This window comes from Dipodomys spectabilis, unplaced genomic scaffold (genome assembly GCF_019054845.1).
Source record: "Dipodomys spectabilis isolate Male_0828 unplaced genomic scaffold, ASM1905484v1 ptg000609l, whole genome shotgun sequence".
Taxonomy (NCBI): Eukaryota; Metazoa; Chordata; class Mammalia; order Rodentia; family Heteromyidae; genus Dipodomys; species Dipodomys spectabilis.
The window spans coordinates 826,095-844,376 of record NW_024871286.1 but is presented as its reverse complement, the minus strand read 5'-3'; the positions used below and the strand labels follow the sequence as shown (position 1 = coordinate 844,376).

The following is an 18,282-nucleotide window of genomic DNA, read 5'->3' as shown; positions in this document are numbered from 1 at the left end:
GTGTCACTGCACACCTTGAGCTGGGTGAAGTCCACACCATGGCAAGACTGCAGGTCGGCAACACCGACACTGCCTGGCTCCCGCTCCGGCTCCGGCTCCGGGGCGGGGAGGAAGGGGCCTCGGCGGCCCAGGCAGCCGTGGCTTCTTCCTCTTGGCGGCATTTGGAAGCTGGCGTGTGGCAGGGCAGGTGAAGTGGTCTGGGGGTCGCTGGAGCCAGCAGCCGGGCTCCCGGCCCCACGTGGAGGGCGCCCGGAAGTCAGTGCACACGCCTGCGGCAGCCCCCAGGGGCACAGAGGGTGTTGGGGGCGCGGGGCGCTGGCGGCTCACAGGAGGCTGGCCAGGCTGGTGTTGGGGCCGTTCTGGGCCTGGAACTGCACCGGGGGCGGGCCGTCTGTCCACTGTGGGGGAACAGCAGGTGAGGTGGGGTCCCCGGCCCCCCAGCCCCCTCGGGCAGGGCAGGGCGGGGGCGGGGGGGCGCACCGTGATGAGGTTGTGCTCGGGGAGGCTGCAGGCCTCGATGTGGTCCTGGAGCAGCTGCTGCGAGAAGTTCTGGTGCATCTGTGCTGCCTCGTGGGCGTCCATGGCGTTCCCGCACGCCTTGTTCAGGTCTGGGGGGACACCGCGGCCCCCGGGTTGGTTCTGGGCTGCAGCTCGGGGCCTCGTGCTCTTGCTTTGCTTCTTCGCTTAAGGCTAGCTCTCTACCAGTTCAGCCGCACCTCCACAGCCAGCTTTTGGCGGGTCAAGCCCAGGAGCATCTCCCCGCCAGCTCCCCACTGGGCACCCGGAGCCCCAGGCATCTGGGCCCTGCCCGCGGGACCCTGCGGGCCCTGTGGCGCCAGGCACCCCGCGGGCTGTGCACTGACCTCTGAGCAGGGCAGACGACCACAGCTGCACCGACATGTCCGGGATCTTGCTGGCCAGCTGCATGGCGGGTACCACCATGTTGTTACTCTCCTGTCAACCAACAGTGGCTGAGGCTGAGGGGCTGGGGCAGGGGCTCTGCGCCCACCGGGGACAGGCTGCCCACTGAGGGGTTCAGTGGGCAGAGCCTGCCGGGCAGTCCCGAGCCGCGACTCTAAGGGAGAATGGTCTCCCACACGAGCAGGGTGTGTGGGAGGCTGAGGGTGCCCCGCGCCCGGCCGGCGGGCGGGCACTCACCCTGTGGTTGCCCAGCACGTAGAAGATGTGGCCCAGGAGCACGAGCGAGCAGGCCGTGAGGCGGTTCAGGTCCTCCGCATTGGACATCTTCAGAGTCTCCCGCAGAAAGCGCCTGGCGGGGAGGGGACGCGGCCACACTCAGGGAAGGGGTGGCAGGGCAGCGGGGACGGGAGCACCGAGTCGCAGCCCTGGGCCAGGCACACCCCCGCCCCCCTGCCCTCCCCCGCCCCCCGCCCGTGAGCACGAGCACCCACACTCACTTGGCCTCGTTGTAGCGGCCCTGGAAGAAGGAGAAGAGGCCGCGCACGTAGAAGGCAGCCGCGCGCAGGCAGTGGGAGCTGGCGACAGAAGAGCGACGTGGGACAGCGTCCCACAGAGCCGCAGGGCCCAGGCGGCGGCTGGCACAGGGGCGGGGGGGGGGGTCCCCTCCGCAGAAGTGGGGGCCCAGGGCTGCTCACCTCACAGGAAAGCTGTGGTCAGGGTTTATCCTCTCCAGCAGGCTGTACAGCTAAGGGTGGAAAGTGCGAGTCAGAGCAGCCGCCTTTCGCGGGAGGCGAGTGTGCCCCGCACGGGCTGCCGCGGGTGCAGGGCCCCTGGCCGGATGTGTGCGTCCCTCAGATCCGGGTGGCAGAGAACAGGCGCACTGCCCCGATGCCCTACCGGCCGACCCAAGTCCTGGCATCTGGGGAGTCGCCATTTCTACGGGCCAGAGGAGGCGAGGGCGCGGGGTGCACGAGCTGGCCGGCGTAGGCGCAGCCTCGGGGCCAGGCCAAGGGAAGAAGGCAGACACGAAGCGTGGCACCTACTACCTCTTGGTGTCTGTTTCCTTCCCGGATGTACACGCTGGCCAGGTTGGTCACAATGAAGGCCCACAGCTCCTGGTGGTTGGTGAGCTGGAACGCATAAAGGGGATGGATGTGGGGGATCCGGGGGGAGGATAGTAGCCCAGTCTCTCCAGATGCTCTTTCCAACCCCCCCCCCCAGCACCTGGTGCAGGGCTGGACACCTAGGGGAAGCCGAGGTACAGCGCCCACCCCCCAGGGCTGGGGGCACTGTCAGCCTAAAAGGGCCAAAAGCCACAGGCGTCACCCAACGGGGCGGGCAGACATGAGGCCCTGCCAGTGGCCTCTGGGGTTTCTCTTCTTCATCTGCAGTGGCAGGAATGGAACTCAGGGCCACCTGCATGCCTGGCTGCACCCCAGGCCCTCTTCTTTTTTATTTTTTGTCAGGCCTGGAGCCTGAACTCGGCCTGGGCGCTGTCCCTCAGCTCTTCAGCTCAAGGCTAGTGCTCTACCACTTGAGCCATGGCGCCACTTCCAGCTTTTTTCCTGCTTATGCGGTCCTGAGGAGTTGAACCCAGGGCCTCATGCATGCAAGACAAGTGCTCTACCACTGAGCCACCTTCCCAGCCCCCCCAGTCCTTCTTGAGGAACAAGATAGACGGAGGAGCCAGTGCCGGTGGCTTACACCTGTCACCCTAGCTACTCAGAAGGCTCAGATCTGAGGATCACGGTTCAAAGACAGCCCGGGCAGGAAAGCCCATGAGACTCATCTCCAACAAACTACCAGAAAACCGGAAGTGGTGGTGCTGTGGCTCAAGTGGTAGAGCGCTCACCTTGAGCTGAAGAGCTGAGGGACAGCGCCCAGGCCCAGAGCTCAGGCCCCATGACCGACCCAAAAAAAAAAAAAAAAAAGACGGAGGAGCAGACCTAAATGAGCAAGCACTCCCTGCAGGGCCCTGTGCGTGGGGAGCCCGTGTGTCCTCAGGACCGGAGACGCTCAACACCAGAGACCTGTCCTGGGGCACAGGGACCACCTGTCCCGGTAGGCGCTCAGGGCACTGGCTTTGGGCTCTGATGATGGACCACCTGCTCCTACAGCGGCCAAATTTGGGAAGTACAGTGAGAGGGAAGGGTGTAGTGGGCAGGAAGCAAGGGGCAGGGGTTGGGGCGATGCCAGGGGCTGGAGGTGTATCTGGAAGGGAGCCTAGCCCTCACCCAAATGCCAATCTGTCAGGAGCAAGGTGTCCACAGCCTCCCGTCCCGAGGGGGACACAGGGTGCCGAGACGCCCAGGCCCCTCCTCCCCGAGCTCCTCCCACCCTCGCCCTGCACGTGGGGGCTGGAAGACCTTGGCCAAGGTCTGTCCTCATGCTACCAATGGCACCGTGGGCCGAGTCCCGCCACTGCCCCAGCCCAGCCCGGTGGCCTCACCCGCAGCGCCGTGGTGAACTGGGCCTCCGCATTGTCCATGCAGTTCACAGAGACGCAGTACAGGCCCTGCGAAGACAGGGCGCCGTCAGGGGCCCACGCTCAGGGACGCGGGGACCGGCTCCGAGAGCCCCCCCCCCCACGCCCCTGCACAAGGCCCACTGCAGACCCCTTCCCACCCCAGCGCTCACCAGCAGCGTGTGCAGCTGTGCCGCGTGGTTGGAGAAGAGCCGGGGTGACTGCTGGCACAGCTGGCAGACCTGGGAGATCTGGGGGGAGGGGCAGGCAGTCAGGGCCCTGGCTGGGAGCCCCACCCCACGGCAGAAGCCTCCTGCGCCCAACACCTCCCTGTGGACGGCGACCCTCGCCCAGGCCCGACTTGCCTCCTCCCCTCCGCGCGCCTGCCCTACTCGGCCCCTCCAAGGAAGGGGGGCGGGGGCGGGACACCTGAGAACAGGGCCTGGCCAGCTGGGGACTTGGGGAGGGACGAGAGCCCCCACCCCAGCCAGGCTCACCTCCTGCAGCGCCGTGGCCTTGTGACCTGTGACGAGCCGGCACATGATGATGTGCTCCAGCAGGATCACTTGGAACGAGGACAGGATGGGGCTGCAGTCCAGCACTGGGGGGCGAGTTGGGAGTGAGCACAGGGCAGGGGGAGGACGGAGCTCAAGCATGGGTGGCTAAGGGGAGACTCTTGGTGGGGTGCTCAGGGGAGGAACACGCACTTGGCACACACAGACACTGGGCTGGAGCTCCAGTAGCAAGAGAAAGACAAAGTGGCAACTTTGAGCCGCGCTTCCTTTCCACCTGCTTATAGTCCTGGCTGCACAGGAGGCGGGGGTGGGAGGAGGGGGAACAGTTACCTGCTGGGCACAAGTGGCTCACCCCTGTAACCTCCCAGATACTCAGGAGACTGAAATCTGAGGAAGGAGGCTGGGAGTCAGCCTGGGCAGAAAAATCCCTGAGACTCTCAAACCCAGTTAACCAACAAAAAGCTGGAAGAAGCTGGGCACCAGTGGCTCACACCTGGAATCCTGGCCACTCAGGAGGCTGAAATCTGAGGATGGCAGCTGGAAGCCACTGAGGCAAAAAAGTCCCAGGGAGACTCTTATCTCCACTTAAGCACTACAAAGCTGAAAATTAAGCCGTCAAAGTATAGAGCAGTAAGTAGCCTTGAGAAAAACTGGTCAGGGACAGGCTCCAGGCTATGAGTTCCAGTCTCAGGACTAGCACCAAAAGAAAAAAAAAAAGGACCCGCTGCAGGCGGCCAGCATTCCCCCGCGCTTGCACACGCACACGCGCCTGCACACGCGGTCGCAGGAGCACGGCCCGTGCACAGCCCTGCGGCCACGGGGCGGTGGAGGCGCGGCCACACTCACTCTTGAGCTTCTCCAGCTGCATGAGCGCCTTGTCCGTGTACTTCTGTGCCTTCTCCAGGTAGCCGGCCTGCATGGAGTGCATCACTGTCACCTGGCGGGAGACAGGCAAGGTCAGCGGCCGCTCCCTCAGGCCGGGCCTGGGGCTGCCTCACGGGACTCACCAGGTAGACCAGCACACACATGTGCTCCTTGGGCAGCCAGTGGAAGAGGTCGGCGGGGTTGCTGGGCAAGATCTCGTCGTCATGCAGCGTGGAGATGGTCTGGATGCACTGCTGCAGCTGCTTCAGGCATGGCTTCACACTCTTCACCTGCCGGAGGGAGAAGAGGCGCCTGAGCAAGAGACCAGGGCGCCTGGCCCCGCCCCTCACACAGACCACGCCCATCTCATTAGGCCCCACCCATCTCCAGGCACCTCCTGCTGGCACCTGGGAAAGGCCAGGGGACACTGGCTGAGAACTACTTGGCCTCCCCCCAAGTCTGAGCGGGCAGCTGTCCTGAGGGCAGGGTGGGCACAACACGGGGAAGGCACGGCCACGCACCTGCCCGGCGTCCAGGTAGTGGGTGACCTGTAGCACCAGGAAGAAGACACGCAGTGACTCCTTCTGGATGGGGTTTCCCTGCCAGGTTTCCACGATCTGCCCGCACAGCGTCAGCAGCGGGTGCACCTCCTGCAGCTTGCGCTCCATCAGCAGCAGCTGGGGAGGGGGGAGGAGGGGGCAGACAGACTTGAGACTCTCCTCCCGGCCCCCGCACCCCAGCACCCCCAGCCCAGTTTCACTTACCATCCCCTTGCTGAGCAGGAACAGAGCCCTGCAACAGAGAGAGAGAGGGGAATCAGGCCTGTGGGGCCCGCAGGCGGCCCGAGCACAGGCGGGCAGGTGACACGCGAGTCCCTGTCTGACTTCTGGTGCTGCTGCATCCTGTCCTGTCGTGCTGTTGTTTTGAGACCAGGCCTTGCTGTGCAAGTCAGGCTAGCCTAGAACTCACAGGGCTCCTGTCTTCTGAGCACTGGGTCCCAGCACACGTCATCTTGGCGCCCTTGGCCGAGGGCCTGGGGTCAGGGGACGCGGCAAGGGGCAGGTGTGGGCGCCCTGTCTGTGAGCTGGGCCCTGTCCCCCAGGATCCACGGAGGGACAGACAGCTGCGCCCCTCTGTGCCACACTATTTGGGCAAGTCTGGTTTTGGCCTCCCGCGGCCCACACTCCTGCCAGGACCCCAGCTCGGCCACGGCATCAGGAAGCGCGCGCAGCCCCTCGAGGAGGCCCGGATCTGCGCCCTGTGCTAAGCTACCATCGCTGTCAAGGTGTGCGCGTGCGCACTCGGGCACAGGTACACACCGTGTATACTCGGATCCCACCACGCGGGCATACTCAGCCCCCACGCCCAGGAGGTCACAGGCCGACACCAGGTCCTTCTCAAGCGTATGCAGTTGCTGAAAAGGAAGCAATGAAGTGGCCCCAAACCCATGCACCCCAGGGCCCGCCCTCCCTGCCCCACGGCTACTCTGCCGCCTCTGTGCTGTCTGGGGGGAAGGCATGCCCAGCAGCGCCCGCAGACGATTCTGAAGGCTTCCTGAACTCCCAAGTGGTGGCTTTAGGGGTGCAGCCAGCCCTTGAGGGCCTTGGGACACTTTCCCACCCGCTCCCCAGAGCAAAGCTCCAACTAGGGCTGCTGCTGGGGCAGGGGCTGCAGGCCCACTGCCCGTGGCGGCCTGAGGGGCCCCGGGGGCCCCCAGTACTCACAGCAAGCTGGAAGAGCAGACGGCAATGCCAGTAGGGAGTCTGCTGCGAGATCTGGATTGCTTTCCTCAGCAGTGGTTTCGCCGCATCCACAGAATTCTGGAAGGAACCATCACATTCAAGGAAGAACAAGCAGCCAGTCATCAAGTTCCCTGCCTGAACACCGCCCCTGCCACCACAGGTGGTTTGTCACATGCCACTTATTTAGAAAGGAAAATAAAGGCGGCTGAGATCCAAAGGATAGCCGTGCCCCAGCCAGATCACCTAGAAGACCACCTAGAGCATGTTGGCACGTGCCTCCCACTGCAGCGTGGTGGGAAGCGTGGATGGGAGGGCAGAGGGCAAGCAGCCCAACAAAAAGCTGACTCCTAGCCGGGCGCTGGTGGCTCACGCCTATAATCCTAGCTACTCGGGAGGCTGAGATCTGAGGATCACGGTTCAAAGCCAGCCTGGGCAGGAACATCCGTGAGACTCTTATCTCCAATAAACCACTAGAAAACCAGAAGTGGCGCAGTGGCTCAAGCTGTAGAGCACTCGCCTTGAGCTGAAGAGCACAGGGACAGCGCCCAGGCCCAGAGTTCAAGCCCCACGACCAACAAAACGTTGACTCCCAGCCGGGCACCAATGCCTCACCAATAGCTACTCAGAAGATTGAACTTCTGAGGATCACAGTTCAAAGCCAACCTGGGCAGCAAAGTCCCCATGAGATTCTTTTTTTTTGATGTTTGTGGGGCCTGAACTCTGGGCCTGGGCGCTGTCCCTCAGCTCTTCAGCTCAAGGCGAGCGCTCTACCACTTGAGCCACAGTGCTACTTCCAACTTTTTCTGCTTATGTGGTGCTGAGGAATCAAACCCAGGACTTCATGCATACAAAGCAAGCACTCTATCACTGAGCCACTTTCCCAGCCCCTCCACGAGATTCTTTTTTTTTTTTTGGTCGGCCGTGGGGCTTGAACTCTGGGCCTGGGCGCTGTCCCTCAGCTCTTCAGCTCAAGGCGAGCGCTCTACCACTTGAGCTACAGTGCCACTTCTGGTTTTCTGGTGGTTTATTGGAGATAGGAGTCTCACGGTCTCTCCTGCCCGGGCTGGCTTTGAACCGTGATCCTCAGATCTCAGCCTCCTGAGTAGCTAGGATTACAGGCGTGAGCCACCAGCGCCCGGCCCTCCACGAGATTCTTATCTCCAATGAACCACCAGAAAAAGCTGGAAGTGGCGATGTTGCTCAAGTGGTAGAGTGCTTGCCTTGTGCTGAAGAGCTGAGGGACAGTGTCCAGGCCCAGAGTTCAAGTCCCAGGACTGACCAAAAAAAAAAAAAGAGCAAAAAACAAAAATAAAAACAAAAGCTGAGGATACATCTCAAACAGTAAAGCACCTGCACAGCAAACACACGGCCCCAAGTTCAAACTCCAGTATGAGCCGAAAGAGAGAAAAAAGAGAGGGGAAGAGAAAGAACTAAGTGATTTATTGGGCTCACTGCCGGGAAACTATTTCTTATTTTTATTTTGTTGTCGATCGTGGGGTTTGAACTCTGGGCCTGGGAGCTGTTCCTGAGCTCTTCAGCTCAAGGCTCACGCTCTACCACTTGAGCCACAGTGCCACTTCTGGTTCATTGGAGACAAAGAGTCTCACAGACTTTCCGGCCTGGCCTGGCTTTGAACGGCAATCCTCAGATCTCAGCCTCTTGAGTAGCTAGAATGACAGGCTTGAGCCACTAGTGCTCAGCTGGGAAACTTTTGAATCACTTAAAATAATTTCCATAGCCAGGCACCCGTGGCTCATACCTGTATCCCAGCACCTACAAGGCTGCCATCTAGAGAACCGAGGTTTGAAGCCAGCTCAGGCACAACTCTCCCAGGCTCGGCTGCTAGGGCGCTGCAGGCAAGCCTGCCGAGTGCCGGGGGGGCCCCGGGCTGACGCGAGCCCTGCTCCGCAACACAAAGCCAACTCCTCATTCAAGCGACCCAAAGCAGCTTCACGCTCCCGAAGGTGTTAAGATGGCAGCGCTGGGGGGGGGGGGGGGGGCGCAGGGGTGCAGAGTCCGGGGTGCCTTCCCCTGTCTTGTTCCCTTTCCTTTTTTTGGGAGGGGGACAGGTTCTTACTGTGCCACCCCAGGCTGGCCTGCAACCGCCTCCTCCCGCTCGCTCCTGCTGCCAGCCCGGGGCTCTCAGGCTGGCTCCACCCTGGGATGAGATTATTCTCGAAAGCCGTGGGTGGGAGGCAGTCAGCTCCCAGGCAAACCCTGGGGCTGGGCTGGGGGCGCAGTGCAGAGGCCCTAGGCTCCACCCTGGGCACCTCAAAAGTGCTGAAAGTGTAAACAAAGGAGGAGGCTGCAATGCTTGGTAAGAAATGTACGCATTATCCTGCCCATGTAACTGTAACTCCTCTGTACAGTATGTTCACAAATAAAATTAATTAAAAAAAAAAAAAAAAAAGTGCTGAAAGGAAAATCGCATCTGTGCTGGGTGCCCCCTGCCCCGCTCCCTACATAAGTAAACCATGCCCGGGGCCCCGCCGCCATGCCCAGACCACACATTTCCCAGCAGGCTTGGGCACCTGCAGGCCTGGCTGGGGGGTCCAGAGCCTCTGGGCCCCTCCCGGCTCCAGCGGCTCCGGTGTGCCTGGCCAGCTGCCAGGGGCTGGCTGCACTTACCTCCTGACAGTACAGCTCCGACAGCAGACTTGCTGCCTCGAACTTGACGTCTTCGAACTGTGGGATCTGGGGCAGTGGTTAAGGAGACCGAGCTGTGACCCTCGGAGCCAGGGGACGGGGCAGGACAGGCGCAGGGGAGGGCAGGAGGGGTGGCCTGGAGGGGCAGGCGGCAGACGGTGGGAAGCAGCAAGTTCCAAACACATCCTTTGTAGTCAAATAGGAAACAATAGAACAGGACTGGGGTGTGCTTGGGAAGGGGGGGCATTGGGAAGGTGGTTCAGGGGTAGAGTGCTCGCCTCATATGCTTGAGCCTGGGTTCGATTCCTCAGCACCACATAAGCAGATAAAGCTGGAAGTGGCGCTGTGGCTCAAGTGGTAGAGCGCTAGCCTTGAGCTGAAGAGCTGAGGGACAGCGCCCAGGCCCAGAGTTCAGTCCCACGACCCACAAACAAACAAATAAACAAAGAGTGAGGGCCCGGCACCTGGGACTTGGAAAGGATACCTGCTGGGATATCAGCCACTGCAAGAGAAGGAAAGGAAGGGGTTAACGCTGGCGGCTGGCCCAGTGGCACACGCGCATCCTGCCCAGGTGGCTCCACAGGTAAGTGAGGGGCTGACAAGAGGGGAGGACCAGGAAAGGCGCCCAGAGGCCACGGGGAGCTCAGAGGCCCACACTTCCAGCTAGAGGGCGGCTGCACCCGGGAGGGAGGGAGGGAGGGAGGGAGGGAGGGAGGGAGGGAACAAACTAGGGAGGCTGGCCAGGACAGCAAGCCCAGCCCGCCACACCCCCCTGCAGAAGGCCCCCAGCAGCCGATCCAGTGACACCTGGCCTGCAGCTGGTAGCACTGTCTGGGAGGTTCTGGAAACCAGGAGAGCATGGAGCGAGGGGCATGTCCCTTGGGGCTCCTTTCCACCCCTATGCTCCCCAGCCACACCCCCGGCTGCCGCCCGGCCTCCTCAGGCTGCAGTTCTGTACTCATGGCCCCTGCAGGCCGCATGCCACAGGCCCCACTGCTTGGGAAGGGGGGGGGGTGTCAGGCCAAGCAGGAGGTGTCCACGGTGGAGAAAGCTGGCAAGCATGACACCACAGGAGTGGTGTCCTATGGGCTATGTCCACCAGAGGGACACTCAGAATTGTAATCCCAGCGATGTGAAGATCAGGATGATGGAGATTTGAGGCCAAGACAAAGATAGAGCCCTCCTTTTCAATGAACCAGTCAGGCCCCGTGGTGTGCCCAGGGCCCAGCTAGGAGAAGGGTCATGGCTGAGGCCGTCCCCAGACACACAGTAGACCCGACCGGAAAGTGGCAGAGTACCTAGCAAGCAAGCTCAAGTTCAAGTGATGAAAAATACCGCAAACCAGGTTGCAGAGGGAGGAGACAGTGAGTCTGCCCCCTGGTGCTGGAAATGACTCTGGACCGAGGGTTAACAGTGAGGAATGGCTGGGGATGTCACAGAGGGACTGGGCCGCCCAGATGCAGGACAACCTAAGTTCCAGGCCAGCCTGGAGACCCATCTCAAAAACTCCAAACCAGCCTGGCACTGGTGGCTCAGACTTACATCACTACTTACACCTAAATGCTATGTACGCAGCAGCCTGGGATCCGAGGGCCACAGCCTGAAGGGAGTGAGACTCTGATCTCCAACTAACTCTCAAAAAGCCAAAACTGGGCCAGGCACCGATGCTCATGCCTGTAATCCTAGCTACTCAGGAGGCTGAGATCTGAGGGTCACAGTTAAAGCCAGCTCAGACAGAAAAGTCCATAAGGCTCTTACCTCCAATAAACTAACTCAGAAAAAGCAAGATGTTGTGCTGTGGCTCAAGTGGTAGAGCACAAGCTTTGAGCACAAAGAGCGACAGTGCCCAGGCCCTGAGTTCAAGCCCCAAGCGCACACGCGCGTGCACGGTGCGTACACACACACACACAGATACACACACAGCTAGCACTGGAGATATGCATGGCTCCAGGGGTGAAGTACCAGCCATGAGCAAGAAACCCAATTGAGAGGACAAGGTTCAGAGTTCAAGTCCCAATAACAGCACAAAATAACAAACCAAATAAACCTAACCAAAATAAAGCAGGGAGAACAGAAGCTTCCTGAGACCAGTATCTGAAAGACGCAAGCATGCCAGGAGGGGGCGCTGTAGGACAGCGAGCTGAAGCTGAGTGCAGGGGAAGGGGACGATGGAAAGGCAGCCAGCTGGGCCTGTGCCTTCCTGGTGCCCTGCTCAGGGCTCGCAGGCAGGGACAGTGGCCTGCTCGTGGCAGGAGGGGCTGAGGCGTGTCGGGGCGGGGGGGGGACGGGGAAGACTGCACAGAAGCCACCCCAGTCAAACAGTAGGCCAGGCAGAAAAGCTAAAGATGGCACCAATTGGGAGCTGGCCAGTCACAGGGGAAAGGGCTCACGGGAGGGAGAAGATGGGGGTAAAAAGCAGCTAGTGCCAAGTGGGGCCCACCCAGGGCTGAGGCGTGTGACTCAGTGCCCACGCGGATGGAGGGAGTTAGCTGGCGTCCTGTGATGCACCTCACCGCTGTCCCCGCCGCGGCTGACACACGCGCCCTGTCACAAGATCGGGAGCGCTGCCAATTCCATCCCAAGCGCCTTTCACGCATGACCCCTGCCCGTCACACACAGGCCCCCGTCTCCCGGCGGCATTCGCCTCCTGGAGGACACATCTGCCCAGTAGCACCCGGCGGTGCCCTGCACCAACGGAGCCCTCGAGTTGCATCTTCGTAAGATTTTGCAAGTGAGCCAGTCCTAGGGCTGGAACTCAGTGCCTGGGCACTGCCAGGGGCCTGGGCACGGCTTTTGTGCTCAAGGCTGGCGCTCTGCCACTTGGGCCACAGCGCCACTTCTGGTTTTCTGGTGGCTCACTGGAGGTAGTCTCATGGACTTTCCTACCTGGGCTGGCTTTGAACCACAATTCTCTGCTCTCAGACTCCTGAATAGCTAAGATTTTAACACAAATTTGGATCTGCAGGGTCCCACAAAGACTCACACCGCTAGAGGGAGGTGCGGGGCCTGCGGGAGGTGAGGCCTCGCGGACGGGAAGTGGTCACGGCCTCTGAAGAGGTCCTGGGACCCAGGCCTCTTCCCGGCCACGGCTGAGGCGAGCGGCCTTGAAAGGAACTGTGATCTTGGCCAGAAATCTCTACAGCCCCGAGCCCAATACACTTTCCTTCCGAGTAAGTGACCATCTCAGGTGTGATGCGAAGCTAACTGACACGCAGTGCCCGCCACGTCAGGCCTGCAGGAGGTCCTGGTGGAGACCGCTGCCTCACCTATGACGTGCTTTACTCTGTGGTCCTGCAAAGTCTACGGGAGAGAGAGTGGCAGGAAAAGCCTAGTGCTCCTGGGACTCGGGTCAGCACAGCTGAGCACAAGCCGAAGGGAAGGCAGGTACGGCGGGGCTCACACGCCAGGCACAAGTTCAATCCCTGCCAGCGGGCAGGGATCCAGCGCCCCCCACACGGCCACGCTCAGAAGCCTGGCTCACGGAGCCCTATCGGGCCACAAAGTAGACAGTTGTCCAGCTTTCAGGAAATGAAAGCGGAGACTCTCAGGCTGCCGCCCCTCAGTGAAGAATGGACAAGCATCCAAGCGGGGTGCAGTGGCTGTGTCTAATCCTGGTGCTGGAGGCTGAGGCAGGAGGAGCTCAAGTTCCAGGCCTGCCTGGGCTGCACAGCAAGTTCAAGACTAGCCTGAGATACACTGAGATATTAAGCATCTGACGGGCAGCATGTGGCGGTGCTTTCTAAACCATCTTGATCAAACAGCTGACCCTTGAAGCCATGGAGAAGCAAGCACTATGCACCGCAAGGTCAGGACACTAGCTGGGAATGTGGCTTAGCCGTAGTGCTTGACTAGCATCACAAAGCCCTGGGTTCAATTCCTCAGCACCATAGAAACAGAAAAAGCTGGAAGTGGTGCTGTGGCTCAAGTGGTGGAGCTAACCTTGAGCAAAAAGCAGCTGAGGGACAGCGTCCAGGCCCTGACTTCAAGCCCTAGAACCTGGAAGAGAGAGACAGAGAGACAGACAGAGACAGAGAGAATAGAACACTGGTTGCTAATACAGATGTCTACCTGTACTGAAGTACATTTCCTTCTGTAGAAGAAGCATTTACTCTTCTGTAGCTTTTTTTTTTTGAGTGTGATCCTGGGGTTCAAACTCGGCCTGAGCACTGTCCCTGAGCTTTTTCATTCAAGGCTAGCGCTCTACCACTTGAACCACAGCGCCACTTCCAGTTTTCTGGTGGCTAGTTGGAAATAAGAGTCTCAGGGGCTTTCCTGCCTGGGCTGGTTTTGAACTGTGATCCTAGATCTCAACCTCCTGAGTAGTTAGGATGACAGGCGTGGGCCATCAGCACCTGGCCTAAGAGACTCAGAGCTAAACAACAAAAATTTAAAGGTATGGGTAAAATGATAGAGCACCAGCTATGAAACCAGGAAAGTTGAGTAAATTCTTGAGTTTAAGCCCTAGTACTGCCACAACCAACCAACCAAGTTGGGGTTGGGAACAAGGCGTGTGCTTAGCATGCGTAAGGCCTGAGGTTCACACAAGGAAGTGTGCTTGAGAAGGCGAAGCAGGAGGTGTGCACACACATACTCGGCACACCCACACTCAGTGACTGATGTGGGAAAGGAGAGCAAAGCCAGGGAGCCTGAAAGACAAGAGATGACTGCAAGTGTGCTCAGAAAGGGGTGCCAGAAGAAATGGGGTAGTTAAGGAAAACTGGCTGACAGGCAGCAGAAATGGGCCTGCACATCCTCTAGCCGTAGGATTCCTGTGTGAGGGGAAAACCAGAATCACTCCACCAACCCAACCCAACGGCTTTGGTACATTGTGCAGGGCGGCTCAGGATCTGCAGAGACGGGACACGCCAGGCCAGTGCCCGGGATGGCAAATACCCTGGAGGACTCTGACAGGACCTCTTCCTGGGTGGGTGAGAGCGGGCCGACTCGAAGCAGCAGCACATTCATCCCTTCTAAACGGCTTCCAAGAGAAACTAGGCAGGACAAACTGCTGGGTTCAGATTAGAGAGAAGACTCAAACCGTTGGCCTGATCCAGGGGTTCTCGTTGCCAGCCCCAAACCCCACAGATCATGCTTTTTCCTGTTCACAGGCTCTGAGTTACAATCCTACAAAGGCTGGTGCTCTACCATGCGAGCCACAGTTCCATTTCTGGCTTTTTTTTCTTTTGGTATTTAACAGGAGATAAGAATCTTATGGATTTTGCTGCCTGGGCTAGCTCTGAACCACAATCCTCAGATCGATCCTCAGATCTCAGCCTCCTGAGTAGCTAGGATTACAGGCGTGAGCCTCCGGCACCCAGCCTACAAAGGCACTTTTCAAGGCGCTTCGTTATAAGGGCTGAGATTACAGGTACAAAGGCTCCCAGAGCAATTTCAGGTACACTGATCCTTTGACAGGCCGAGAAGAGGAAAGACAACAAAACTGGACACAATGACTAGCAGCACTGTTAGAATGCCAAGGAGGGGACTGGGAAGGTGGCTCAGTGGTAGAGTGTTTCCCTTCATGCATGAGGCCCTGGGTTCAATTCCTCAGTACCAAGCACACAGAAAAAGCCAGAAGTGGCGCTGTGGCTCCAGTAAAGAGCTAGCCTTGAGCAAAAGAAGCTCATGCCCCATGGTTTTTTTTTTTTGTCAGTCGTGGAGTTTGAACTCTGGTCCTGGGCGCTGTCCCTTGGCTGTTCAGCTCAAAGCTAGTACTCTACCACTGAGCCACCCTACCAGGCCCCCAGGATAGGTTTTGTTTTTGTTTTTTGGTCGTGGGGCTGAACAACCTGGGTGCTCTCCCTCAGCTCTTCAGCTTAACGCTAGGGCTCTACCATGTGAGCCACAGTGCCACTTCCGGGTTTTTCTGCTTAAGTGGTGCTGAGAAATCAAACCCAGGGCCTCATGCATGCAAGGCAAGCACTCTACCGCTAAGCCACCTTCCCAGCCCGGGTTGGTTAGTTGGTTGGTTTTTAAAAAGAATGCCAAGGAGGAAGGGGAGGAGGAGGGATCCATCAAGCGGCAGCCTGGCACTGCCCTGCATCCCAGCCTCAACTACACTTTGGAGAGACTGCAAAAACTGCTGGTCCCGCAGTTGGGGCTTTCTCTGCCGCTGACCCTGTGCCCTGGATGAGTCTCACCACCCCACCCATTCAGGCCTGCCCAAGTGTCAGTCCTACAAACCGAGCCCCCTTGCAGCTGCTGCCCGAAAGGGCTATGTACCAGCGCCAGCCCCGCTCTCAGGTCTCACTCCAGTTCTTACGTCAAGGCCACCGCATTTATCGTCCGTCTGTCTCTCTCACCCAAACCTCAACACCCAGTGGGCAGGGAGTGTTTAGTCATCACTAATCCCCAGAGCTCAAAGGAGGCCTGGCACAAATACCTGCTGGACAAATGAAAGGAAAACTTCCCCGAAATTGTAAGGGTGCATTGTTCTGACATAGGACCTGGTGACTGGTGTGTGTGTGGCTTTGAGCCCAGGTGGCAGGGTCTCACTATATAGCAGAGGTTTGGCCTTGAACTGGCAATCCGGATGCCTTAGGCTCCCCAATGCCAGCATCCCAGGAGTGCAGCCCCTCACCAGGCTCTAGTCCAGTTTTGTTAGAATTCACTATGTGAGGGGCTGGGAAGGTGGCTCAGTGGTAGAGTGCTTGCCTAGCATGCATGAAGTCCTGGGTTCGATTCCTTAGTACCATATACACAGAAAAAGCTGGAAGTGGCACTGTGGCTCAAGTGGTAAAGTGCTAGCCTTGAGCAAAAGAAGCTCAGGGACAGCACCCAGGCCCTGAATTCAAGCCTTAGGACTGGCCAAAAAAAAAAAGACTCTCAAAGATTTTCTATCCAGGCTGGCTTGGAACCATGTTCCTCTTGCGTAGCTAGAGTTACATGCATGAGCCATAGGTGCCTGGACAAAGATTTTTAACTGTTCTTTCTTTTATGGGGGGGAGGAATAATGGTTAATGGTTGTTTTTTGGAACCCAGGGTTTCATTATTGCAGACAGATGGTCTACCACTTGAGCCATGACTCTAATCCTTTTTGCTTTATTTTCCAGATAGGGCCTTGCTTTCCTTGTTTGGGCTGACTTAGACCAAGACCCTTTTATTCACATTTTCCTCCTGGCTGGGAAGATGGAATACAACACCCCCACACATAAGCACTGCTCCTTGAGATGAGGTCTTGCTAACTTTTTGCCAAGACTGGCCTGGTCCTCCAACCCTCCAGAAATCTGCTTCTAGGGATTCCACCTGTGAGCCACTACACCCAGCCCAAACTTCATCTGGTTACTGACAACTCTGCTGTGAGACAGCACACACTGACCTCAGACAACACATTCAAAGACCCAGACTAAGTCTTTTCACGAAGTTTCTTCTTAATCAGCCATTGTGGGTAATGCTTGTAATTCCAGCTACTCAGAAGGCAAGAGAGACGAGAACTGCTAGGGTGCCCAGGTCTGGATGAGGTTTTATTGAAAACTTGCTTCGTTAAGGGAGAATCATGGTGGACTAACTCCAGCAGCTGAGGTGCTGAGCTTCCCCCCCCCCCCCGCCCCCCAAAAAACAAAACAAAACAGTTGTTTATCCTTTAATCAGAACCACGGGGAGGTGGGGGCCTGAGGGGGCGGGGCTCAGCGGCAGAATGACAGGCGCTGGCAGGCGTCCTCGGGAGCGGGCGGCGGCGGCGCCAGCCCCCACGCTGGGGGAGTCGGAGCCGGAGGAGGGGAGGGAAGCCGCCGAGGACCAGGCAGAAGGAAAGCAGGGTGTGGGGAGACGGCAGCCTGCCCGTCCCGTCCAGCCCCCCTCAGCCATAGAGTCCCCACTCGGCCTCCTGAGGCACCTCGGATGACCCCCACCCGCCCCGGGCTCCGATGGGGGGGCCGGGCCGCGGGGGCCCTCCGGACACCCGCCTTCCGCCCTCCCCGGCGCCCGAGCGCTCGCGGCGGCCGGACAGCCGCAGCCCCACCTCCCCGTCCGCGAGTCCGCGATGCGGGGCGTCCCGAAAGAGCGAGGGATGCGGGGCGGGGGGGAGGGGGTCCAGCCACGGAGCCCAGCGCTCGGCGGCCTGGCTGCGCTCAGGGAGAGGCCGCGTCCCGGAGGGCCTTCCCGAGGAGGGACGTGCGGGGCCCGCGCAGCGCCCCGCGGCCCCCGGCCCCAGACCCCGGCCCCGGCCCCGCGCAGCGCCCCGCCCGGCCCCGGCCCCGGCTCCGGCCCCGGCCCCCGGCCCCGACCCCGCGCAGCGCCCCGCCCGGCCCCGGCCCCGGCCCCGGCCCCGACCCCGCCAGCGCCCCGCCCGGCCCCGGCCCCCGACCCCGGCCCCGGCCCCGCGCAGCGCCCCGCCCCGCCCGGCCCCGGCCCCGAACCCGGCCCCGCGCAGCGCCCCGCCCCGCCCGGCCCCGGCCCCGCGCAGCACCCCGCGGCCCGCGGCCCCGGCCCCAGACCCAGGCCCCGGCCCCGGCCCCGGCCCCGGCCCCGCGCAGCGCCCCGCCCGGCCCCGGCCCCCGATCCCGGCCCCGGCCCCGGCCCCGCGCAGCGCCCCGCCCGGCCCCGCGCAGCGCCCCGCCCGGCCCCCGACCCCCGACCCCGGCCCCGGCCCCGCGCAGCGCCCCGCCCGGCCCCGGCCCCGCGCAGCGCCCCGCCCGGCCCCGGCCCCCGACCCCGGCCCCGGCCCCGGCCCCCGACCCCGCGCAGCGCCCCGCCCGGCCCCGGCCCCCGACCCCGGCCCCGACCCCGGCCCCGGCCCCGCGCAGCGCCCCGCCCGGCCCCGGCCCCGACCCCGCTCACCGCCTTCTCCAGGTGGCTGCGCGCCTGCTCGCTGTTCTTGGTGTGGTGGTACAGCACCGAGCCCAGCTGCAGGTGCGTGCGGGCCTCGATGCGCTGCGGCGGCTTGAAGGGGAACACGGCCTGCAGGCAGTGCACGCACAGCCGGATCTTGGGCGGACTGGAAGTACGAAAGTGCTCGGCGAAGCCCAGCAGAGCCAGGTACCACGACTCGGCCGCCTCGGCCTGCGCTGCCTGGGCCGCCGCCGCCTGGGCCGCGGCCGCCGCCTGCGCCGCCATTTTGGCCTCCACAACAACAAGCCGCCGCCACAGGGAGACGGAAGCCGGCGCGCGGGGCGGGGCGAGAGGCTCCCTG

General features: G+C 60.9%; 1 protein-coding gene across 3 annotated transcripts; it reads right to left on the bottom strand.

Moving 5' to 3' along the window:
- Positions 1-254: 254 nt before the first annotated feature.
- On the bottom strand, positions 255-18,245 carry Mau2 (MAU2 sister chromatid cohesion factor). Of its 3 annotated transcripts, none has more exons than XM_042671180.1 (19): positions 17,931-18,245; positions 9,637-9,654; positions 9,135-9,200; positions 6,489-6,584; positions 6,084-6,178; positions 5,529-5,556; positions 5,286-5,441; positions 4,908-5,054; positions 4,747-4,837; positions 3,883-3,986; positions 3,559-3,636; positions 3,371-3,436; positions 1,965-2,051; positions 1,617-1,666; positions 1,419-1,496; positions 1,159-1,270; positions 864-954; positions 481-608; positions 255-398 (listed from the first exon to the last, which is right to left on the bottom strand). In XM_042671180.1, the coding sequence occupies exons 1-19, from the start codon at positions 18,204-18,206 to the stop codon at positions 324-326; spliced, it is 1,842 nt and encodes a 613-aa protein (XP_042527114.1). In that variant the 5' UTR covers positions 18,207-18,245; the 3' UTR covers positions 255-323. The 3 variants fall into 3 exon arrangements, with proteins under 3 accessions (XP_042527114.1, XP_042527115.1, XP_042527116.1); XM_042671181.1 differs by having other exon boundaries at positions 1,968-2,051; XM_042671182.1 differs by having other exon boundaries at positions 255-391; positions 17,931-18,228.
- Between the last annotated feature and the right edge of the window lie 37 nt (positions 18,246-18,282).